Source organism: Brassica napus, chromosome C4, assembly GCF_020379485.1.
Source record: "Brassica napus cultivar Da-Ae chromosome C4, Da-Ae, whole genome shotgun sequence".
NCBI lineage: Eukaryota > Viridiplantae > Streptophyta > Magnoliopsida > Brassicales > Brassicaceae > Brassica > Brassica napus.
In genome coordinates this window covers 21,490,659-21,509,053 of record NC_063447.1, presented here as the reverse complement: position 1 = coordinate 21,509,053, position 18,395 = coordinate 21,490,659, and the positions used below count along the sequence as shown (strand labels likewise).

The window sequence follows — 18,395 nt, the reverse complement described above, 5'->3', positions numbered from 1 at the left end:
TTAATGAAATTAATTATATTTAATATTTTAATAAATGTATATATGTATAGATTGTGCCACAGGTTAAATTATTTTCTAGCTTGATTTTGCTTCTTGAGTTACATTTGCATTACTTTTTTTAGAACAAAGAAACATATAAGATACGTAGATTAAATATTAAAGAGGAGAAAATCAAAACTGAGAAGATTTCAGTACGGAAAATAGGAGTTATGAGAAGATTAAACTGGCAGATAGGCTCTACTGGCTGGCAATGGCAAAATTGCATGTGGTAACCGCGTTTTCGAACATGGCTACCAACCAACTAAGCCACACAAATTTACATATTCATGGCTACCAACCAACCCACTAACCAGCTTCTCCAAATATCTAGATACGCATCGACCCGCCATATCCAAGCTTCGCGTGACCCGTGTATTTGATAAATTTAAATAGCAGCAACCGCACCTGTCTGGCAGTGGGTAAAACGGGGACTCGTGGTTATTGAACCAAATTATCGTGTTTATTCTTAAATCAATTTACTAGAAGATTGAAGCTTAAAAATGTAGGTTTGAGAAAATAAACATGTATGTTCTCCAAATATGTATTTTTACTTTTTTTTTCTTTGTGTATAACCTTTTTACGATTATTTTTTCTTGAAAAAGTTAACCATGTCTATTCATTTTGAATGTAGGCTTTAGGTAATATTATACTATAATATTTATGTTAAGATAATAATCTCTTTATTAGATTTAATATGTTTATAGTAAAAACTCAAGAAACAAACAACTAGATCGCAATAAAGTTAATATTGCAACGATTCCACAACTTAGGAGCACTCTTATCCCTCAGCAAGTCATAGATGGACATTCAACACGGGTGGATAAGCGCAACTTTTCTTACAGCGTTCATGGCATGCATTGTCGGTGCCACAACCGACATCGCAATTCCGGTAACATATGATACGTTGGTCTACTTCATTCAACAAGGGTGGGTAACCACAACTTTTCTTACAATGTTCATGGCATGCATTATCGGTGCCACATCCGACATCGCAATTCCGGTAACATATGACTCGTTGGTCTACTTCATTGACCCCTGTAAGCATCATAAGAATCATTATTTTCACTTTAATATTATATCATTCTAATAATGATCAAAATCACACGATAACTATAGATCTCGATTAATAGTTTTCGAATTCATGAGCTATGGTTACAAATGTAGAGAAATTGGTTATACATAATATAGATTGAGAGTTCTGGTTGCTTGTGTCAGAATGCTGAAATGATGGAGGAGAAGCGCATCCGAAGGCACAACTAGTGCAAGCTAAATTTTTTATGTTTTGACATAAGGACTTGCAGACAGTTTCTTGACACTCAGTCACAGTTTTTGCTCTCACGTCCATTACTACCAAAGTCATCACCATTATTATTTTGATCATACTCGACATTTTTCGTGTGTTTTGTGTTGGCTAGTTTTTATCAACTCTGATTTACATCAGGCGGATTATTATATAAAGTTCAATATATCTCTGTTAAGATAAAAACGTTATGGCTTGCAACATGTGTCAAATATATTTTTGTATTTTTAATATTTTAAAATACATTAAATAAATAAAAAAAGTTTTATATTTTACCTGAATTGTAACTATTTCACCATTCATAGTTCTAATAAAATTTAAACACTATAAGTAATCTTTACAAGAATATCTAAAATTAGTCACAGAAAGAAATATTTAGAGTGTATGAAGTTCAATATGTCTCTCACAAGATTTTTAAAAAATAAAATTGTTTGGATTGCTACATGTGTCAATATATATTTTAATATTTTAAAATACAACATATTTTAGAATATAATCTAAAATAATAAATACAGTTAAATATTTTACCTGGATTGTAACTATTTTATGTAAAAATTTAAACATTTTATGTAAAGTGTAAACTCTCACCATATATTGAAATCTCATTATAATTCAATAATATTTTGATAATGTTAGAAGATAAAGATCAAAAGAAGATTATTATCCATCTTGGGCACTTGTCTCATTCTTGGAGGTTATGTATTAGTCATCATCCAGATGTCATTCTAATAGATTTTGTCTTACCTTTAATGTTCGTAAAATCACCGACTTGTACCAACTATAAATAGGAGTGATGACACTTTGTTATAGATAATCTGAAATCAATAAAGACATTTGTTTTTCACTCTCTCTCGTACAACACAAACACAACACCAAATATAATAAAACACAAAGTGGTCCCATCTTATATCTCTCACTTGTCTCCATCGCCAAACAAATATATATATAAATGTAAAATCAGTTCCTCACTTATTATTCACAACACGTTATTAGCACGAGGTTCTAACCGACTGAGGCTTATCAATAGTCAAGGTAATGTTTAAATTTATATATTTCAATATATTTAATTTATTTAAATTTTATTATTGTTCCGGAGTGAGAGGTTAGGCTTTCTCCGTTTATATTTCGGGATGATAGGCGTTGCCTTCCCCGACTGATTGTGATGTGATCATGGAACAACTATCTGATGAAGACAAGGAGATCAAAGACAATCCAGCTGATGAGGATGCCTTAGCCATCCCAGTTGGGCCTATGACTCGTTCCTTAATGAGACCATTGGAAGATTGCTTATGAAGGCTTGGAATCAAAAAGAATGTCTTGGTAGAAGCTTGATTAACCAAGACACACTTATCACCATTCAAGCTACTTCACCATCAAGCTGATCATCATCTTGGCAAGAGACTTGTGTGTACTCTTTTTCCCTTGATCGGTTTTGTCCCCTGGGTTTTCCAATCAAGGTTTTTAATGAGGCCACAAGTTCACTTTCACATCTCCTAGATGATGTATCTTGGATGCATCTCGGCCTAGGCAACTTGGACCGACTTCATCATCTATCTTATGTTATGTTTTTTTTAGTCTATGTGTTATGCCTTTATTTCAAAACCGTGTGGAGCCTTTTTATTTATGTTTCTTTATGTTTTCGAGACCTTGTGCATGTACAAGGATCTCTCTACTTAAGTGTTTCAAAAACCCTTATTCTAAGCTAAGTTATCTTTTGTTTTAAACCTCTTTTGTCTTCTGTTTTGTCTTCTCTCTTGCTTGGCAAGTTGTTGAAGTGTCTGGTGTGTAATATCCAGTCTGCTGGTGTGTAATATCCAGTGTCAAGGGCCTTAGTTTGGTGTGTCATATCCGATCTATTGCCTAGGAGTATCAAGGAGCCTTTCTGCATCCTCTTGTGTCACCAATCGATCCACAAACCTTGATAAACTTGAGTCTTTGATTCGTTTATGCAAGGATCTATCCAAATCAATCCAAAGACGCATCCTAGGAGTTCATTAAGTGGTATCAGAGCACTCTAGAAGGGGAGTTTCGATTTCTTTTAATTATTTTCATAGATCTGTTCTTAATCATTACTCAATCGGTTTTTTTTTTGTGTTGTTTCTTATCAGATCTGATCGATTTCATATTCACGACTGCTAGATCTATTGTTTCGTGGCTCAAATCTGTTAGATCTAAATGTTTCGATTGTTTATCAATTCAAAACCTTTTCGGATTCTTGAGGTTTACGTTACCGATTTGCTAGATTTAAAACTTTTTTGTTGTTCCTATGTTTCGTTCGGTTCTCTCTGTGATAAATCTGTGTCCTTTGATTGATCTTATCATCTTTTGTGTCTGTCTTTTGTTTCTGATCCATTGTAGAAGCTATCGATTTGAATTCTCTTACGTTTTGATCAAGACATTCGATTGTCGCCTTGTATTGGATCTGATTGTTGTTTGTTGTTTGAATCGGATTGTTTCCTTATTTGTTTTTCAAATCAGAAATCAGTTTGTTTGTTGAACTACTTACTTGTTCCAGTTTTCGTGTATCAGGGAACAATGGGATCCGAATGATGTTAGGAGTTTTCAAGGCTCCTAAGACAAATGCTGTAGTATAAATGATTGTCGAACCAGTTCTGAGGGATATCAAATCACTGAGAATGCAAGTACTCACTTAATCTAAGTGCAACCAATGATTTAGATGGGTTTTAAGCTATGACTAAAACTAGAAAGCAATAACAGAATGATACTTCTTGACTAAGGGAAAAGAGAACTCATGGGCATAGGGATTAGACCTTGGGTGATCAAGTATCGAACTAAGGATGGCAAATGATCAATCAAACTATCAACCTTAAGCCTAGACACAATTCTAAGCAAGCTCTATGTCTAGATGAATGCTCATTTGCTAACATATCTCAAACATCAAATGTCTTTGGTTGAATAATATGAAAGCAATCATAACTAGCAAGTCCAATGGCTATCTTAGCACCTCTAACAACAAATGTCTTTGGCAAAGTATGCTAAAAGCTAAGAAGAGTTGTCTCGGGCATTTCCTCGAACACTTTTCGGGGGGGAAATGCCTAAGGTTCAACTACTCAGTGGCCAACTCAGAAGATGCTTTATGCTCACTCTACTAGCAAGGAAATATGAATGATCTACACTAAAACATCCTAGTTCTAACCTAATCACCCTCAATCTCCCTAACCCATGAATTCAAAAGGTGATTACTCACTAATCTCCATGATTCCTCTTAAACCCATGTTGGATTTCAGATTAATCATGTAGAGAAACACAGGAAATAGATAAGAACACAGAATTCTCAATAATAAACTGATCAATTGATTCAAAGAGATGACTTTCCAAAGGTTTTTTGGTGGTTTTTCTAAGAACAAAGATGATCCCCCTCTTGGTGGCTCCTAGAGTATTAAAACATAGGTTTAGAAAATAAAAACGTGCATAATGAAATGACCAAAAGGCCCTTGAGAAATCACAAGTTCGAGTAGAAATAAAACGCGCAGCGACCTCAGCCCGTCGCTCCGACAAGTCGCTCTAGGCTTCGGGAGCGACCTCGCTGTGTCGCTGCGAGAGGTCGCTCCGGGTTCCTTCTCGCGTCTCTGGGTGATGAAACCGCGAGCGACTTCTCCCTGTCGCTCCCATAACGTCGCTCTCAGCTGGAGCGACCTCGCTGTGTCGCTCCGAGAGGTCGCTCCGGGCTCGTTCTCGCGTCTCCGAGTGATGAAACCGCGAGCGACTTCTCCCTGTCGCTCTGGTTAGGTCGCTCCAGTAGGGTGATCAGAGCGACTTGGTGGTGTCGCTCCAGACTGGTCGCTCCCATGCCTTGCTTGCCCAATGACCACTCTAAACACTCATTCTTGATCATTGGGATGTATGGGGATTTGGAAAAATCCTGAATACCCATCAAGGAAACAATAGAATGGGTGATTTGCAAGTCTCTCAAGCATCTGATCAATAAATGGTAATGGAAAATGATCCTTTCTAGATGCAGAGTTTAGTTTTCGGTAATCAATGCACATTCTATGACATGTGATGGTTCTTGTTGGTATCAATTCATCCTTGTCATTCTTAATCACAGTGATACCACCTTTCTTTGGTACAACATGCACAGGTGATACCCATTTAGAATCTGAGATAGGGTAAATAACACCAGCATCTAGGAGTTTAAGAATCTCTTTCTTTACAACATCCTTCAGGTTAGGATTTAACCTTCTTTGATGCTCGATAGAAGTCATTGATTCATCCTCAAGATGTATCCTATGCATGCACAGAGAGGGTGATATCCCCTTGATGTCATCTAGTGAGTAACCTATTGCCTTTCTAAATCTTTTAAGTGTTCTCAAAAGTTCAGATAGCTCACTTTCAGTAAGTTCACTACTCACAATGACAGGGTAAGTTTCATTAGGACCAAGAAATGCATACCTTACACCATGGGGAAGAGGTTTAAGCTCCACTTTAGGTGCCTTAAGTTCACTCCAGTCATCTTGCTTGTTGTCCTCTTGTTGAGTGACTGAGACTTCTTGGTGAACCATCTGGGGAAGCTCCTCGTACTGATCCTCACTGAAAAACCCCTGGTGTGAATCCAGCATCATCCCATAGGCAGTACTCTCCAGGTTCTCAACCACCTCAGCCTCTTTCTCTACAGTCAAAGCATGCTGTAGAGGGTCCTCTAGTGACAACTCTTCAAGGATTTCATCAGCAAGGGCGTCCATCTCTTCAATGTAGAACACCTGCCCTTGAACTGTTGGCCTCCTCATTACCTCCTTGATGTCGAAATGGAGAACGTGCCCTTTACCCAGATGGAGATCAATCTTGCCTTCTTTCACATTAACAATGGCTCCAGCTGTGGCTAAGAAAGGCCTTCCAAGGATTAAAGGGTCTTGAGCTTCTTCACCCATTTCAAGCACTACAAAGTCTGTAGGGATCTCATAATTTCCAACCATCACTGGGAGGTCCTCTAAGATACCCACAGGGTACTTAACTGAACGATCAGCCAATACCAGAGAAAGTCTACACTTCTTGTACTGAGTGAAACCGAGCTTCTTAGCAACAGATAGGGGCATCAAGCTGACACTAGCTCCCAAATCGCAGAGACACCTATCGAATACCATAGGCCCAAGAGCACAAGGTAATGTGAAGCATCCTGGATCTTCTAGCTTCTTTGGTATGACCAGCCTCTGAATGATAGCACTGCACTCATGAGTGAGAATCACCATGCCCTCCATCTCTTTCTTCTTTGCAGCTACAGCATCTTTTAGGAACTTACTGTACTGAGGAATCAGCATGAAAGCATCAATAATGGGCATTGTGACCTGGACTTCACTCATTTGCTTGTCAAACAGAGCTTTGTACTTCTCTAGCAACTGCCTCTTGAATCGACCTGGGAATGGAAGCTTAGGTTCATAGGCAGGAGGAACAAAAGAACTTTCACTTGCAGGAGTGACAACTTCACCATCTTTAACTGTTTTCTTCTCTTCTCCAACCTTTCCTTTTCCTTTGGCTTCCACTATCTTTTCCAAGATCTCGTCATTGGTCTTCTCATCAACAATCACCACTTCATCATCTATGGTGATGGCAACCTAATAGGTACCAAGCATTTCATCATGTTTGCTTTGATTGTGTTTCATTTGAGTCATGCATTGCACACCTATTTGCATAAAAAAAAAAAAAAGGGCTAGCAAAGTTGTTAGGAGCTGAGAGACATTTTGAGGTTGTGAAAAATCCCTTATAGATTTCAAGGAAAAAGAGCTGATGTTTTTAGAATCTTTTGGTGAGAGGTGTGAGTTGGGTTTGACATTTGAGAGTGAATGTGTAACTTATATGTTTGGGAAAAGGGTAGAACAATGGAGATTGAGCATTGTATGCATGAGTTGGTCCCTTTCTTAGATATATTATGTGCAATGTCAAGGCTACTTGTTTTGAGAATAAACCACCTTAAAGATCATATGTTTTGAACCTCTTCAATCACTTGAATAAAAACCTTCCCTTACCCAACCAAATGACTTGGACCAACTGACCATTTGCAAGAATTGACTTGATATCTTATGCTTAATGAATGTGAGAGTTGGCAGATTTGAATGTGTGGATGCTTGATGATGAGTGTAGGGACAAAAGGAGTTGAGATAGGCCTAGAGAAGCTAGAGTGTAATAAGAGAGTGGGCTAATTGTGTTTGCTAGTGGTGTTTCTTTTGGCTATGAGCTCCCACCTTCAACCTCTTTCCCTATGAGTTCTAGAAAGTTCACTTGTGGACAAGTAAAGAACAAGTTTGGGGGAGTTGATATCTTGCATATTTCTATTGTTTTATCCATTTATCCATGTGCATTTTGATCATATAGATTAGGATTTAGCCATGTTTAGGTTGCATTTTGCATACATGAGTCCTTATCAGGTATTGGAGCTCCAAATGCCTCCAAGTGCCTCCAAGAACTCCATGTGGTACTCCAATACCTGATAAGGACTCATGTATGCAAAATGCAACCTAAACATGGCTAAATCCTAATCTATATGATCAAAATGCACATGGATAAATGGATAAAACAATAGAAATATGCAAGATATCAACTCCCCCAAACTTGTTCTTTACTTGTCCACAAGTGAACTTTCTAGAACTCATAGGGAAAAGGTTGAAGGTGGGAGCTCATAGCCAAAAGAAACACCACTAGCAAACACAATTAGCCCACTCTCTTATTACACTCTAGCTTCTCTAGGCCTATCTCAACTCCTTTTGTCCCTACACTCATCATCAAGCATCCACACATTCAAATCTGCCAACTCTCACATTCATTAAGCATAAGATATCAAGTGAATTCTTGCAAATGGTCAGTTGGTCCAAGTCATTTGGTTGGGTAAGGGAAGGTTTTTATTCAAGTGATTGAAGAGGTTCAAAACATATGATCTTTAAGGTGGTTTACTCTCAAAACAAGTAGCCTTGACATTGCACATAATATATCTAAGAAAGGGACCAACTCATGCATACAATGCTCAATCTCCATTGTTCTACCCTTTTCCCAAACATATAAGTTACACATTCACTCTCAAATGTCAAACCCAACTCACACCTCTCACCAAAAGATTCTAAAAACATCAGCTCTTTTTCCTTGAAATCTATAAGGGATTTTTCACAACCTCAAAATGTCTCTCAGCTCCTAACAACTTTGCTAGCCCCCTTTTTCTTTTTTTTTTTTTTTTTTTTTTTTTTTTTAGGTTGGGAGCCAAGACTTTTCAAAACTAGAGCTGGAGGTTCTCTACTTATCCCAATAAATCAATTCACTTGAGCACAAAAATCTATCCTTTTTATTTCTCCCAAATCATGATTACAACGCTCACCCTCCCACCTATAGCTAGACAATAGAGTGTCCAATCCAGCAAAAATGAAGATCAAGCATTGTCGTTCCCGATACTCTCAGCATTATGCACATGTAAAACTTTCCGAAGAAGGCCTCACTCATCAAACAATGAAAGCTTAAAAGGAAGGAAAGGTTTTGGGAGTGGTCTACCACTAGAGTTTGTCAAAAAGAATGGCATAAAAGATGTGACAACTCAAGTGTGTATAGCCATGACTCAGTACACAAGAGACCCTAAGCAAGAAGCATTAAGTTCATTCAGTTCAAATAAGGTTGTAGCTGGCTTCAAAGACTGAGTTTCTACAATCAACAAGTTTCAAGAAGAGTTTTTAAGGCTCGAAACATACAAGTCTTTTCGAGAGGTGCATGGCTACTCAGGTGCAACGTAGTGTTCTTTACAAGGCATTTAAAATCATTGCTCCCAATGCAAGTGAATGCAACCTATATGCTCTAGACTCTCCTAATGGTGCAAATGATGCAAACTAAATGAAAAATCTTTTTTTTTTTTTTTTTTATGCAAATAGGTGTGCAATGCATGACTCAAATGAAACACAATCAAAGCAAACATGATCAAATGCTTGGTACCTCCCCCAAACTTGAGATACACAGTCTCTGTGTGGTCAAGGAAAGAGAGAGATACCGAGAAGAAAAATAATATGCAAAAATGAAATGGTATATACAAGGGAGAGAAAGAAGTACCTCCTATGGATAGTAGGTGGGGGCAGATGCCCCAGCATCGTCGTCGTCAGGAGGGAAGGTGGTGTAGTAACCACCAGATGCTGAACCGGAGCCTCCATACCATGGTTGGCTCTCAACCTCGTCAATCTCGTCCTCACTGTCTGAAGAAGCGAGGGATGGGGATTTGTTGCCGGAAGTGGAAGGTTGAGTGGGTGGGTTCCTCCACTTACGCTGAAGCTGCGCAGCAGTGAGGGGGAAGCCAAGAGCATCAGGCGGGGGTGGAGGCTGGGGGTTTGAGGTGTTCGCGAAAGCGAAATCGGCTGAGCTACATCCAGCTATTCCTCCCCTAGTTAAGACATCAGCTACTTTCTTCATGAACTTTGCTGAAGTCTTTGCCTGCTTCTTCACAGTCTTGCTGAGCGCCTTGCACTTATCCTTCAGCTTTTCTATCGTTCTGTCCTGAGCTTTGTTCCACCTCTGGAGACGACCAATGTGGTCATGAGCATCACGGAGAGCTCCAGGGGGAAGGACTCCGTCATGGGGCTTGAAGTAGTAGCGCGGAGGTCCATAGATATGCTCAGATGTGTCTGCAACAGGCGAATCAGGTTGCGTAGGGACACTCCTTTTCCTTGATGGAGCTGCTTGAATTGGATCGAGAGGCCCGTGTTCTCCGAGAAAGTACTCCTGGGGAATGTTGAAGCTGACAGCTCCAGGTATCTCTAAACTCGTCAGGTTCCGGTTTGGAAGAACCACCTCGACTGGCTTGCCCTGCAAGTAGTAGTGGTAGACGTAGTCCTTCCCATACATCCCACTGAAATAGGTGGCAATCCTCAAGTAGGTGCCATCAATGAACCTAGGCCCCGCTGCGTCCTTTCCCAAGGGAACATTCAGAAATTGGAGCAGTGGTGTGATCATTCCGCCTATCCCCATCTTTGGGCGTGAATCAGTGGTGTACCACGCCCAGTCTCTGTAGTGCTCGAGACGGCCCACAAAGAAACTGACCATCCCAAAGGTAGCATAGATGTCAGTGCTGGGAAGGGGTAACACTCCAGGTTGAGCGTAGGGACGGATAGCCGGACAGAGCAGTCGCATGTCTTCCTCAGTAACCGTACCCGCTTGCTTCCGTGGGTAAAAAGCATGGACTAGCAATCTGTGGAGGTAGCGTACAGACGGGTGTCGGATGTGTGAGTTCTTGTCCGCCCCGGTAGAGTGCTTGTTTCCAGTGATCAACTTCCAGAGCTCTGTGGGGAGGTTCTCACACTTGGGAAGTGAGTGGTCTTCTAGGTCTTGGAACCCCATGACCCTCCCAATGTCCTTGAAGTTCATGTTGTATTCTCTTCCATTGACCTTGAACCTGATTTTTCCCCATCCTTGTCTCACATGCGCCGTGTCGTGGTAAGTGACCACAAGAGAGGATAGGAACTGACAAGTGACATCCTTGTAGAAAGGATAAGCCATGGTGAGGAGTTTTGGCATCTTCAAATGTCCCAGCATCGCCTCAATATCAGACTCTAGACCCAACTCCTTCAGCAAATCGAGGTCGGCAAACCTGGTTGGAGCCCAAGTGACTCCATTCTTCAAATGATCATATAGCTCCTCCACAGATGGAGTTTTCGCTCTGTCTCGATCAACAGCAACCCCTTTGCCCTTTGACATCTTGGCTTTCTTCGTAGGTGCCGGCTCATCTTCACTCTCAGTTTCACCTTCCTCATGGGTGGGAACTGGTACACTTTTCCCTGCCCTCTTCTCGGGTTCTTTCGATTTCCTTGCAGCCAACGTCTGCTGTCGCACAGTCCTCTGCGTCCCTGAGCCAGTTGGCTCGCTGGTTAAAGCTTTTTCTCTTAGGGCAAACTCTTGACTTTCGGCTTCTTGCCTCTCAGCTTCCAACCTTCCCTTGGTCTTCTTAACCATTTTCACCTTGCTCTGGATGAAAGGAAATGGTGAATGGGTAGTGAAGAATAGACTACAGGGGCGAAAGCTTGGATTTAGAAACAAGAACTAGTTGATTTGGGTGAGAATTGAGAAGGTTTTGGGAATTTTGGTGTGGGTGAGTTTGAGAGAGTTTGTGAGTTTGTGAGAGGAGGGGAGAGTGATAGAGATGGAGTCGCAGGGGTTGGGGTAGGTTTAGGGTCGTCCGGTTCGGTCTAGGGTGGTTAGGGTCGGTTTACTTGAATTAAACCGGGGTTTAGAGTTAGGAAACTTACCTGGACCGGTTCGGGAGCGACGTGAGGGTGTCGCTGGGAGAGGTCGCTCCCGAGTCGTTTCCTCGCGTCGTGTTTCGACTAAAACGCGAGCGACCTTGGAGTGTCGCTCTAGAAACCTCGCTCTGAGCTGGAGCGACTTCAAGGTGTCGCTCTAGGACGTCGCTCCGGGTCAGTTTTTTTTTTTTTTTTTTTTTTTTTTGAGGTCCGTTTCGTCGAAACCGCGAGCGACTCCGAGGTGTCGCTCCCATAACGTCGCTCCCATCTGGAGCGACCTTTCGACCTCGCTCCGAGACCTCGCTCTGAGGCGATTTTTCTTGATCCGGCGACGAAAACGCGAGCGACCTTGGAGTGTCGCTCTCGAAACCTCGCTCCCAGCTGGAGCGACCTTGAGGTGTCGCTGTGAGACCTCGCTCCCACGCACGACTCCTGCTCAAAACTGAACCGATCAAGCACCTGCACACAACTTCTCTCTTTTTTTTTTTTTTTTTTTTTTTTTTATGCAATAAGATGAAAAATGAAAATACCAATGCAATATATGCAAGGATACGCATGGGACTTCCTCCCAAGTGAGCTTGTTTTAAGTCCCGAGCTTGACTTTGCCTCCTTTTAGATTAGGCCGGGGTAGGATCAGACAGTGGAGTTGAAACTCCATCTTCCTCTGGTGCAGTAGCCATGTAGAGCTTAACCCTTTGTCCATTGACTGTGAAGTCTCTTCCATCAGTGCTCCACAAAACTATTGCTCCATATGGCCTAACCTCCTTGACTTTGAAAGGACCGGACCACCTTGACTTAAGCTTTCCTGGAAACAACTTCAGCCTAGAGTTGTAGAGAAGAACTTGATCTCCTTCTTTAAACTCTCTCTTCAGGATATTCTTGTCATGGAAAGCCTTAGTCTTCTCCTTGTAGATTCTTGAGTTCTCAAAAGCATCCATTCTTATCTCATCAAGCTCGTGTAGCTGAAAGAGCCTTTTCTCCTTGGCACTCTTGATGTCAAAGTTCAGCAACTTTATTGCCCATAGTGCCTTGTACTCAAGCTCCACTGGCAGATGGCAAGCTTTCCCATACACTAGGTTGAAAGGTGTGGTGCCCAGTGGTGTCTTGTACGCTGTCCTATAAGCCCAAAGTGCATCGTCAAGCTTATTGGACCAATCCTTCCTTGTAATCCCCACAATCTTCTCCAGAATAGATTTGATCTCCCTGTTAGAAATCTCAACTTGGCCACTTGTTTGGGGATGATAAGGAGTTGCCACCTTGTGCTTCACACCGTTCTTCTTGAGAAGTCCCTCAAGCAGTTTGTTAATGAAGTGGGAACCTCCATCACTGATTACAACTCTTGGAACTCCAAACCTTGGGAAGATGATGCTCTTGAACATCTTGATTACAACTCTAGCATCATTGGTGGGGCTTGCAATGGCTTCCACCCATTTGGAGACATAATCAACAGCCACAAGGATATATTTGTTGCCAAAAGATGATGGAAATGGTCCCATGAAGTCAATACCCCAGACATCAAACACTTCAACTTCAAGGATTGGATTTTGAGGCATCTCATTCCTCTTGGTGATGTTTCCTCTTCTTTGGCAAGAATCACACTTCGAAACAAAGTCTTGTGTATCCTTGAACATATGTGGCCACCAGAATCCAGCTTGTAATACTTTTGCAACTGTTTTGAAGGTGGCAAAGTGACCTCCATAGGATGATCCATGACACTGTGCAAGGATCCCATTAATCTCCTCATTTGCAACCACTCTCCTATAAAGCTGATCCTTGCAGAGAATGTAGAGGTAGGGCTCATCCCAGTAGTATCTTTTCACATCCTTATAGAACTTCTTCTTGGCATAGCCCACAAGATTCAGAGGTTCTTTTCCTGTGGCTAGGTAGTTCACTAAATCGGCATACCAAGGTTCTTTCTCCTCTGTTGCTTGGACTTCTTCCAGCTTCCTACCAGTCTCACAGACTGCTATCACTGCTTCGATAGCCATGATCTGCTCCTCAGGAAGTCCTTCGTCAATAGGGATACCAGACTCTACCCTCAACCTGGACAAATGATCAGCTACTCCATTCTCAACTCCGGGTTTGTCTTTGATTTCCATATCAAACTCTTGGAGCAAAAGGATCCACCTCAAAAGCCTGGGTTTTGCATCCTTCTTGGCCAAAAGGTGTCTCAAGGCAGCATGATCGGTGTAGACAATGACTTTAGACCCAACCAAGTAGCTCCTGAACTTCTCAAAGGCAAAAACAATTGCCAGCATCTCTTTCTCTGTTGTGGCATACCTCATCTGAGCATCATTGAGGGTTTGGCTGGCATAGTAGATCACATGGGTTTTGCCATCTTTCTTCTGCCCCAAAACAGCTCCCACAGCATAGTCACTGGCGTCACACATGATCTCAAAAGGAAAATCCCAATCAGGTGGCTGGACAATTGGGGCACTAACGAGTTCACCTTTTAGCTTCTTGAAAGCTTGTAGGCATTCCACATCAAAACTGAAGGTAGCTTCCTTGCACAGCAGCCTGGTCAAAGGTCTAGTTATCAAGGAGAAATCCTTGATGAACCTCCTGTAGAATCCAGCATGGCCAAGAAAACTCCGGATGTCTTTCACTGTCTTTGGTGGAGGCAGACCAACCATAACATCGATTTTGGCTTTATCCACCTCAATCCCCTTCTCTGAAATCTTGTGTCCTAGCACAATCCCTTCCTTGACCATGAAGTGACACTTCTCCCAATTCAGCACAAGGTTGGTGTCTTCACATCTCTGTAGGACCCTGCACAAATTTGACAAACAAGCAGAAAACGAAGATCCATAGACAGAGAAATCATCCATAAATACCTCCACAACATCCTCAATCAGATCAGAGAAAATTGACATCATGCACCTTTGAAAGGTGGCTGGAGCATTACATAGACCAAATGGCATCCTTCGATATGCAAAGGTACCATATGGACATGTGAATGTCGTTTTCTCTTGATCATTGGGATGTATGGGGATTTGGAAAAATCCTGAATACCCATCAAGGAAACAATAGAATGGGTGATTTGCAAGTCTCTCAAGCATCTGATCAATAAATGGTAATGGAAAATGATCCTTTCTAGATGCAGAGTTTAGTTTTCGGTAATCAATGCACATTCTATGACATGTGATGGTTCTTGTTGGTATCAATTCATCCTTGTCATTCTTAATCACAGTGATACCACCTTTCTTTGGTACAACATGCACAGGTGATACCCATTTAGAATCTGAGATAGGGTAAATAACACCAGCATCTAGGAGTTTAAGAATCTCTTTCTTTACAACATCCTTCAGGTTAGGATTTAACCTTCTTTGATGCTCGATAGAAGTCATTGATTCATCCTCAAGATGTATCCTATGCATGCACAGAGAGGGTGATATCCCCTTGATGTCATCTAGTGAGTAACCTATTGCCTTTCTAAATCTTTTAAGTGTTCTCAAAAGTTCAGATAGCTCACTTTCAGTAAGTTCACTACTCACAATGACAGGGTAAGTTTCATTAGGACCAAGAAATGCATACCTTACACCATGGGGAAGAGGTTTAAGCTCCACTTTAGGTGCCTTAAGTTCACTCCAGTCATCTTGCTTGTTGTCCTCTTGTTGAGTGACTGAGACTTCTTGGTGAACCATCTGGGGAAGCTCCTCGTACTGATCCTCACTGAAAAACCCCTGGTGTGAATCCAGCATCATCCCATAGGCAGTACTCTCCAGGTTCTCAACCACCTCAGCCTCTTTCTCTACAGTCAAAGCATGCTGTAGAGGGTCCTCTAGTGACAACTCTTCAAGGATTTCATCAGCAAGGGCGTCCATCTCTTCAATGTAGAACACCTGCCCTTGAACTGTTGGCCTCCTCATTACCTCCTTGATGTCGAAATGGAGAACGTGCCCTTTACCCAGATGGAGATCAATCTTGCCTTCTTTCACATTAACAATGGCTCCAGCTGTGGCTAAGAAAGGCCTTCCAAGGATTAAAGGGTCTTGAGCTTCTTCACCCATTTCAAGCACTACAAAGTCTGTAGGGATCTCATAATTTCCAACCATCACTGGGAGGTCCTCTAAGATACCCACAGGGTACTTAACTGAACGATCAGCCAATACCAGAGAAAGTCTACACTTCTTGTACTGAGTGAAACCGAGCTTCTTAGCAACAGATAGGGGCATCAAGCTGACACTAGCTCCCAAATCGCAGAGACACCTATCGAATACCATAGGCCCAAGAGCACAAGGTAATGTGAAGCATCCTGGATCTTCTAGCTTCTTTGGTATGACCAGCCTCTGAATGATAGCACTGCACTCATGAGTGAGAATCACCATGCCCTCCATCTCTTTCTTCTTTGCAGCTACAGCATCTTTTAGGAACTTACTGTACTGAGGAATCAGCATGAAAGCATCAATAATGGGCATTGTGACCTGGACTTCACTCATTTGCTTGTCAAACAGAGCTTTGTACTTCTCTAGCAACTGCCTCTTGAATCGACCTGGGAATGGAAGCTTAGGTTCATAGGCAGGAGGAACAAAAGAACTTTCACTTGCAGGAGTGACAACTTCACCATCTTTAACTGTTTTCTTCTCTTCTCCAACCTTTCCTTTTCCTTTGGCTTCCACTATCTTTTCCAAGATCTCGTCATTGGTCTTCTCATCAACAATCACCACTTCATCATCTATGGTGATGGCACCAGGAGGAGGGTTTTGTTGTTGAAACCAGGAGGAGGGTTTTGCTGTGGTTGATAGCTGCCTTGCTGATTGTTTCGAGGCTGGTAACCACTCTGATGGTTGTTGGAATAGGATTTCTGTTGGTAGTTGTTGTACTGAAAGTTGGGCTCTTTCTTGTACCAGCTACCATTGTTGTTGATGAAACACAACTCTTCCTGACCTTCCAAACCTTCAACTTCATGGACAACAGCTGGTGTCTCTTGGGTTGGGTTGCCAACAAAGTGCAGCTGCTCTTGGGTAGCTTTATCAGCAAGGAGGATGTCTATCTTATCTTGTAGAGCTTTCAACTCCTTCCTCGTTTGCTTATCATCAGATCTACTGCCTCTGTCGTGGTCTCCACTGTAGACTGCATCACTCTTAACCATGTTGTCAACCAGCTCCTCTGCATCCTCCTCAGTTCTCCCCAAGAAGAATCCATTACTAGCTGTATCCAGTCTGGCCCTGTACTTAGGAAGAGCACCACGGTAGAATGTGCTCAGCAAGCTCTCTTTAGAGAAACCATGGTGTGGGCATTGAGCTTGGTACCCCTTGAATCTTTCCCAGGCTTCACTGAAACCTTCCAAGCCCTTCTGTTGAAAGCTGGAGATCTCGTTTCTCAGCTTAGCAGTTCTTGAAGTAGAGAAGAACTTCTCCAAGAATGCTTTCTTGCAGTCATCCCAAGTGGTGATGGAGTCGCTTGGTAGAGACTTCTCCCACTGACGTGCTTTATCCCCTAAAGAGAAAGGGAATAGCTTGAGCTTTAAGGCATCTTCGGAGACACCATTGGTTTTTGACAACCCACAGTAGCTGTCGAACCTGTCCAAGTGATCAAATGGATCCTCTAGAGCCAAGCCATGATACTTGTTGTTCTCGATCACGTTGAGGAGTCCTGACTTGATCTCAAAGTTGTTGGCTGCCACAGCGGGTGCTCGGATTCCCAATCGATAACCATGAATGTTTGGACGGTCGTAAGTGCCAATGGGCCGAGCTGCTCGCTGTTGGTTAGGTGGACCATTGTTGTTAGCGCCATTGACGCCTGCATCTTCTTGATGAACGTCTCCCATGTCAGTGTTCAGTCTCTGCAATTGAGCCTGATGTTCTTCTTCTCTTCTCTTTCTAGCACACTCTCTCTCTAAAGCTCTGATGTCTGCTGCTCTTGGAACTAGGTTTGATGGACCCCTGCTCCGCAAGTTCATACACCTGTAGATTAAAGGGAGGTGAAGAAGAGTCAGTAACAAAAGAAAATAAAAATGACTTAGTCTCAAGCAATTGACTAAATCTCAATGTTTAAATCTACTCAGAAATTGGCAACGGCGCCAATTTGATGTTAGGAGTTTTCAAGGCTCCTAAGACAAATGCTGTAGTATAAATGATTGTCGAACCAGTTCTGAGGGATATCAAAGCACTGAGAATGCAAGTACTCACTTAATCTAAGTGCAACCAATGATTTAGATGGGTTTTAAGCTATGACTAAAACTAGAAAGCAATAACAGAATGATACTTCTTGACTAAGGGAAAAGAGAACTCATGGGCATAGGGATTAGACCTTGGGTGATCAAGTATCGAACTAAGGATGGCAAATGATCAATCAAACTATCAACCTTAAGCCTAGACACAATTCTAAGCAAGCTCTATGTCTAGATGAATGCTCATTTGCTAACATATCTCAAACATCAAATGTCTTTGGTTGAATAATATGAAAGCAATCATAACTAGCAAGTCCAATGGCTATCTTAGCACCTCTAACAACAAATGTCTTTGGCAAAGTATGCTAAAAGCTAAGAAGAGTTGTCTCGGGCATTTCCTCGAACACCTTTCGGGGGGGAAATGCCTAAGGTTCAACTACTCAGTGGCCAACTCAGAAGATGCTTTATGCTCACTCTACTAGCAAGGAAATATGAATGATCTACACTAAAACATCCTAGTTCTAACCTAATCACCCTCAATCTCCCTAACCCATGAATTCAAAAGGTGATTACTCACTAATCTCCATGATTCCTCTTAAACCCATGTTGGATTTCAGATTAATCATGTAGAGAAACACAGGAAATAGATAAGAACACAGAATTCTCAATAATAAACTGATCAATTGATTCAAAGAGATGACTTTCCAAAGGTTTTTTGGTGGTTTTTCTAAGA

At 41.7% G+C, this 18,395-nt stretch overlaps 1 protein-coding gene, 1 long non-coding RNA gene and 1 other non-coding gene across 3 annotated transcripts; 1 reads left to right on the top strand and 2 right to left on the bottom strand.

The window, feature by feature from the left end:
• Window positions 1-696: 696 nt before the first annotated feature.
• On the bottom strand, window positions 697-3,198 carry LOC125586429. Its single transcript, XR_007322958.1, has 2 exons — window positions 1,219-3,198; window positions 697-1,074 (listed from the first exon to the last, which is right to left on the bottom strand). It is a non-coding gene; the product is annotated as an uncharacterized LOC125586429 (long non-coding RNA).
• Window positions 3,199-9,798: 6,600 nt separating this feature from the next.
• Window positions 9,799-17,320, bottom strand: LOC125585882. The gene is made up of 6 exons (XM_048755595.1): window positions 17,206-17,320; window positions 12,782-16,225; window positions 11,921-11,982; window positions 10,850-11,275; window positions 10,460-10,789; window positions 9,799-9,939 (listed from the first exon to the last, which is right to left on the bottom strand). The coding sequence occupies exons 1-6, from the start codon at window positions 17,318-17,320 to the stop codon at window positions 9,799-9,801; spliced, it is 4,518 nt and encodes a 1,505-aa protein (XP_048611552.1).
• On the top strand, window positions 16,773-16,879 carry LOC125586632. Its single transcript, XR_007323169.1, has one exon. It is a non-coding gene; the product is annotated as a small nucleolar RNA R71 (small nucleolar RNA).
• Window positions 17,321-18,395: the final 1,075 nt, after the last annotated feature.

Bases quoted from the DNA above. Each gene is read 5' to 3' on its own strand.
- LOC125585882 (XM_048755595.1), bottom strand. From the start codon at position 17,320: ATGGGAGACGTTCATCAAGAAGATGCAGGCGTCAATGGCGCTAACAAC. The intron at 10,790-10,849 runs GCGATGCTGGGA...CCTTTCTACAAG, and splicing joins GTCTAGAGTCTGATATTGAG to GATGTCACTTGTCAGTTCCT. The intron at 9,940-10,459 runs GTTACTGAGGAA...CGCCTGTTGCAG, and splicing joins CACGGAAGCAAGCGGGTACG to ACACATCTGAGCATATCTAT.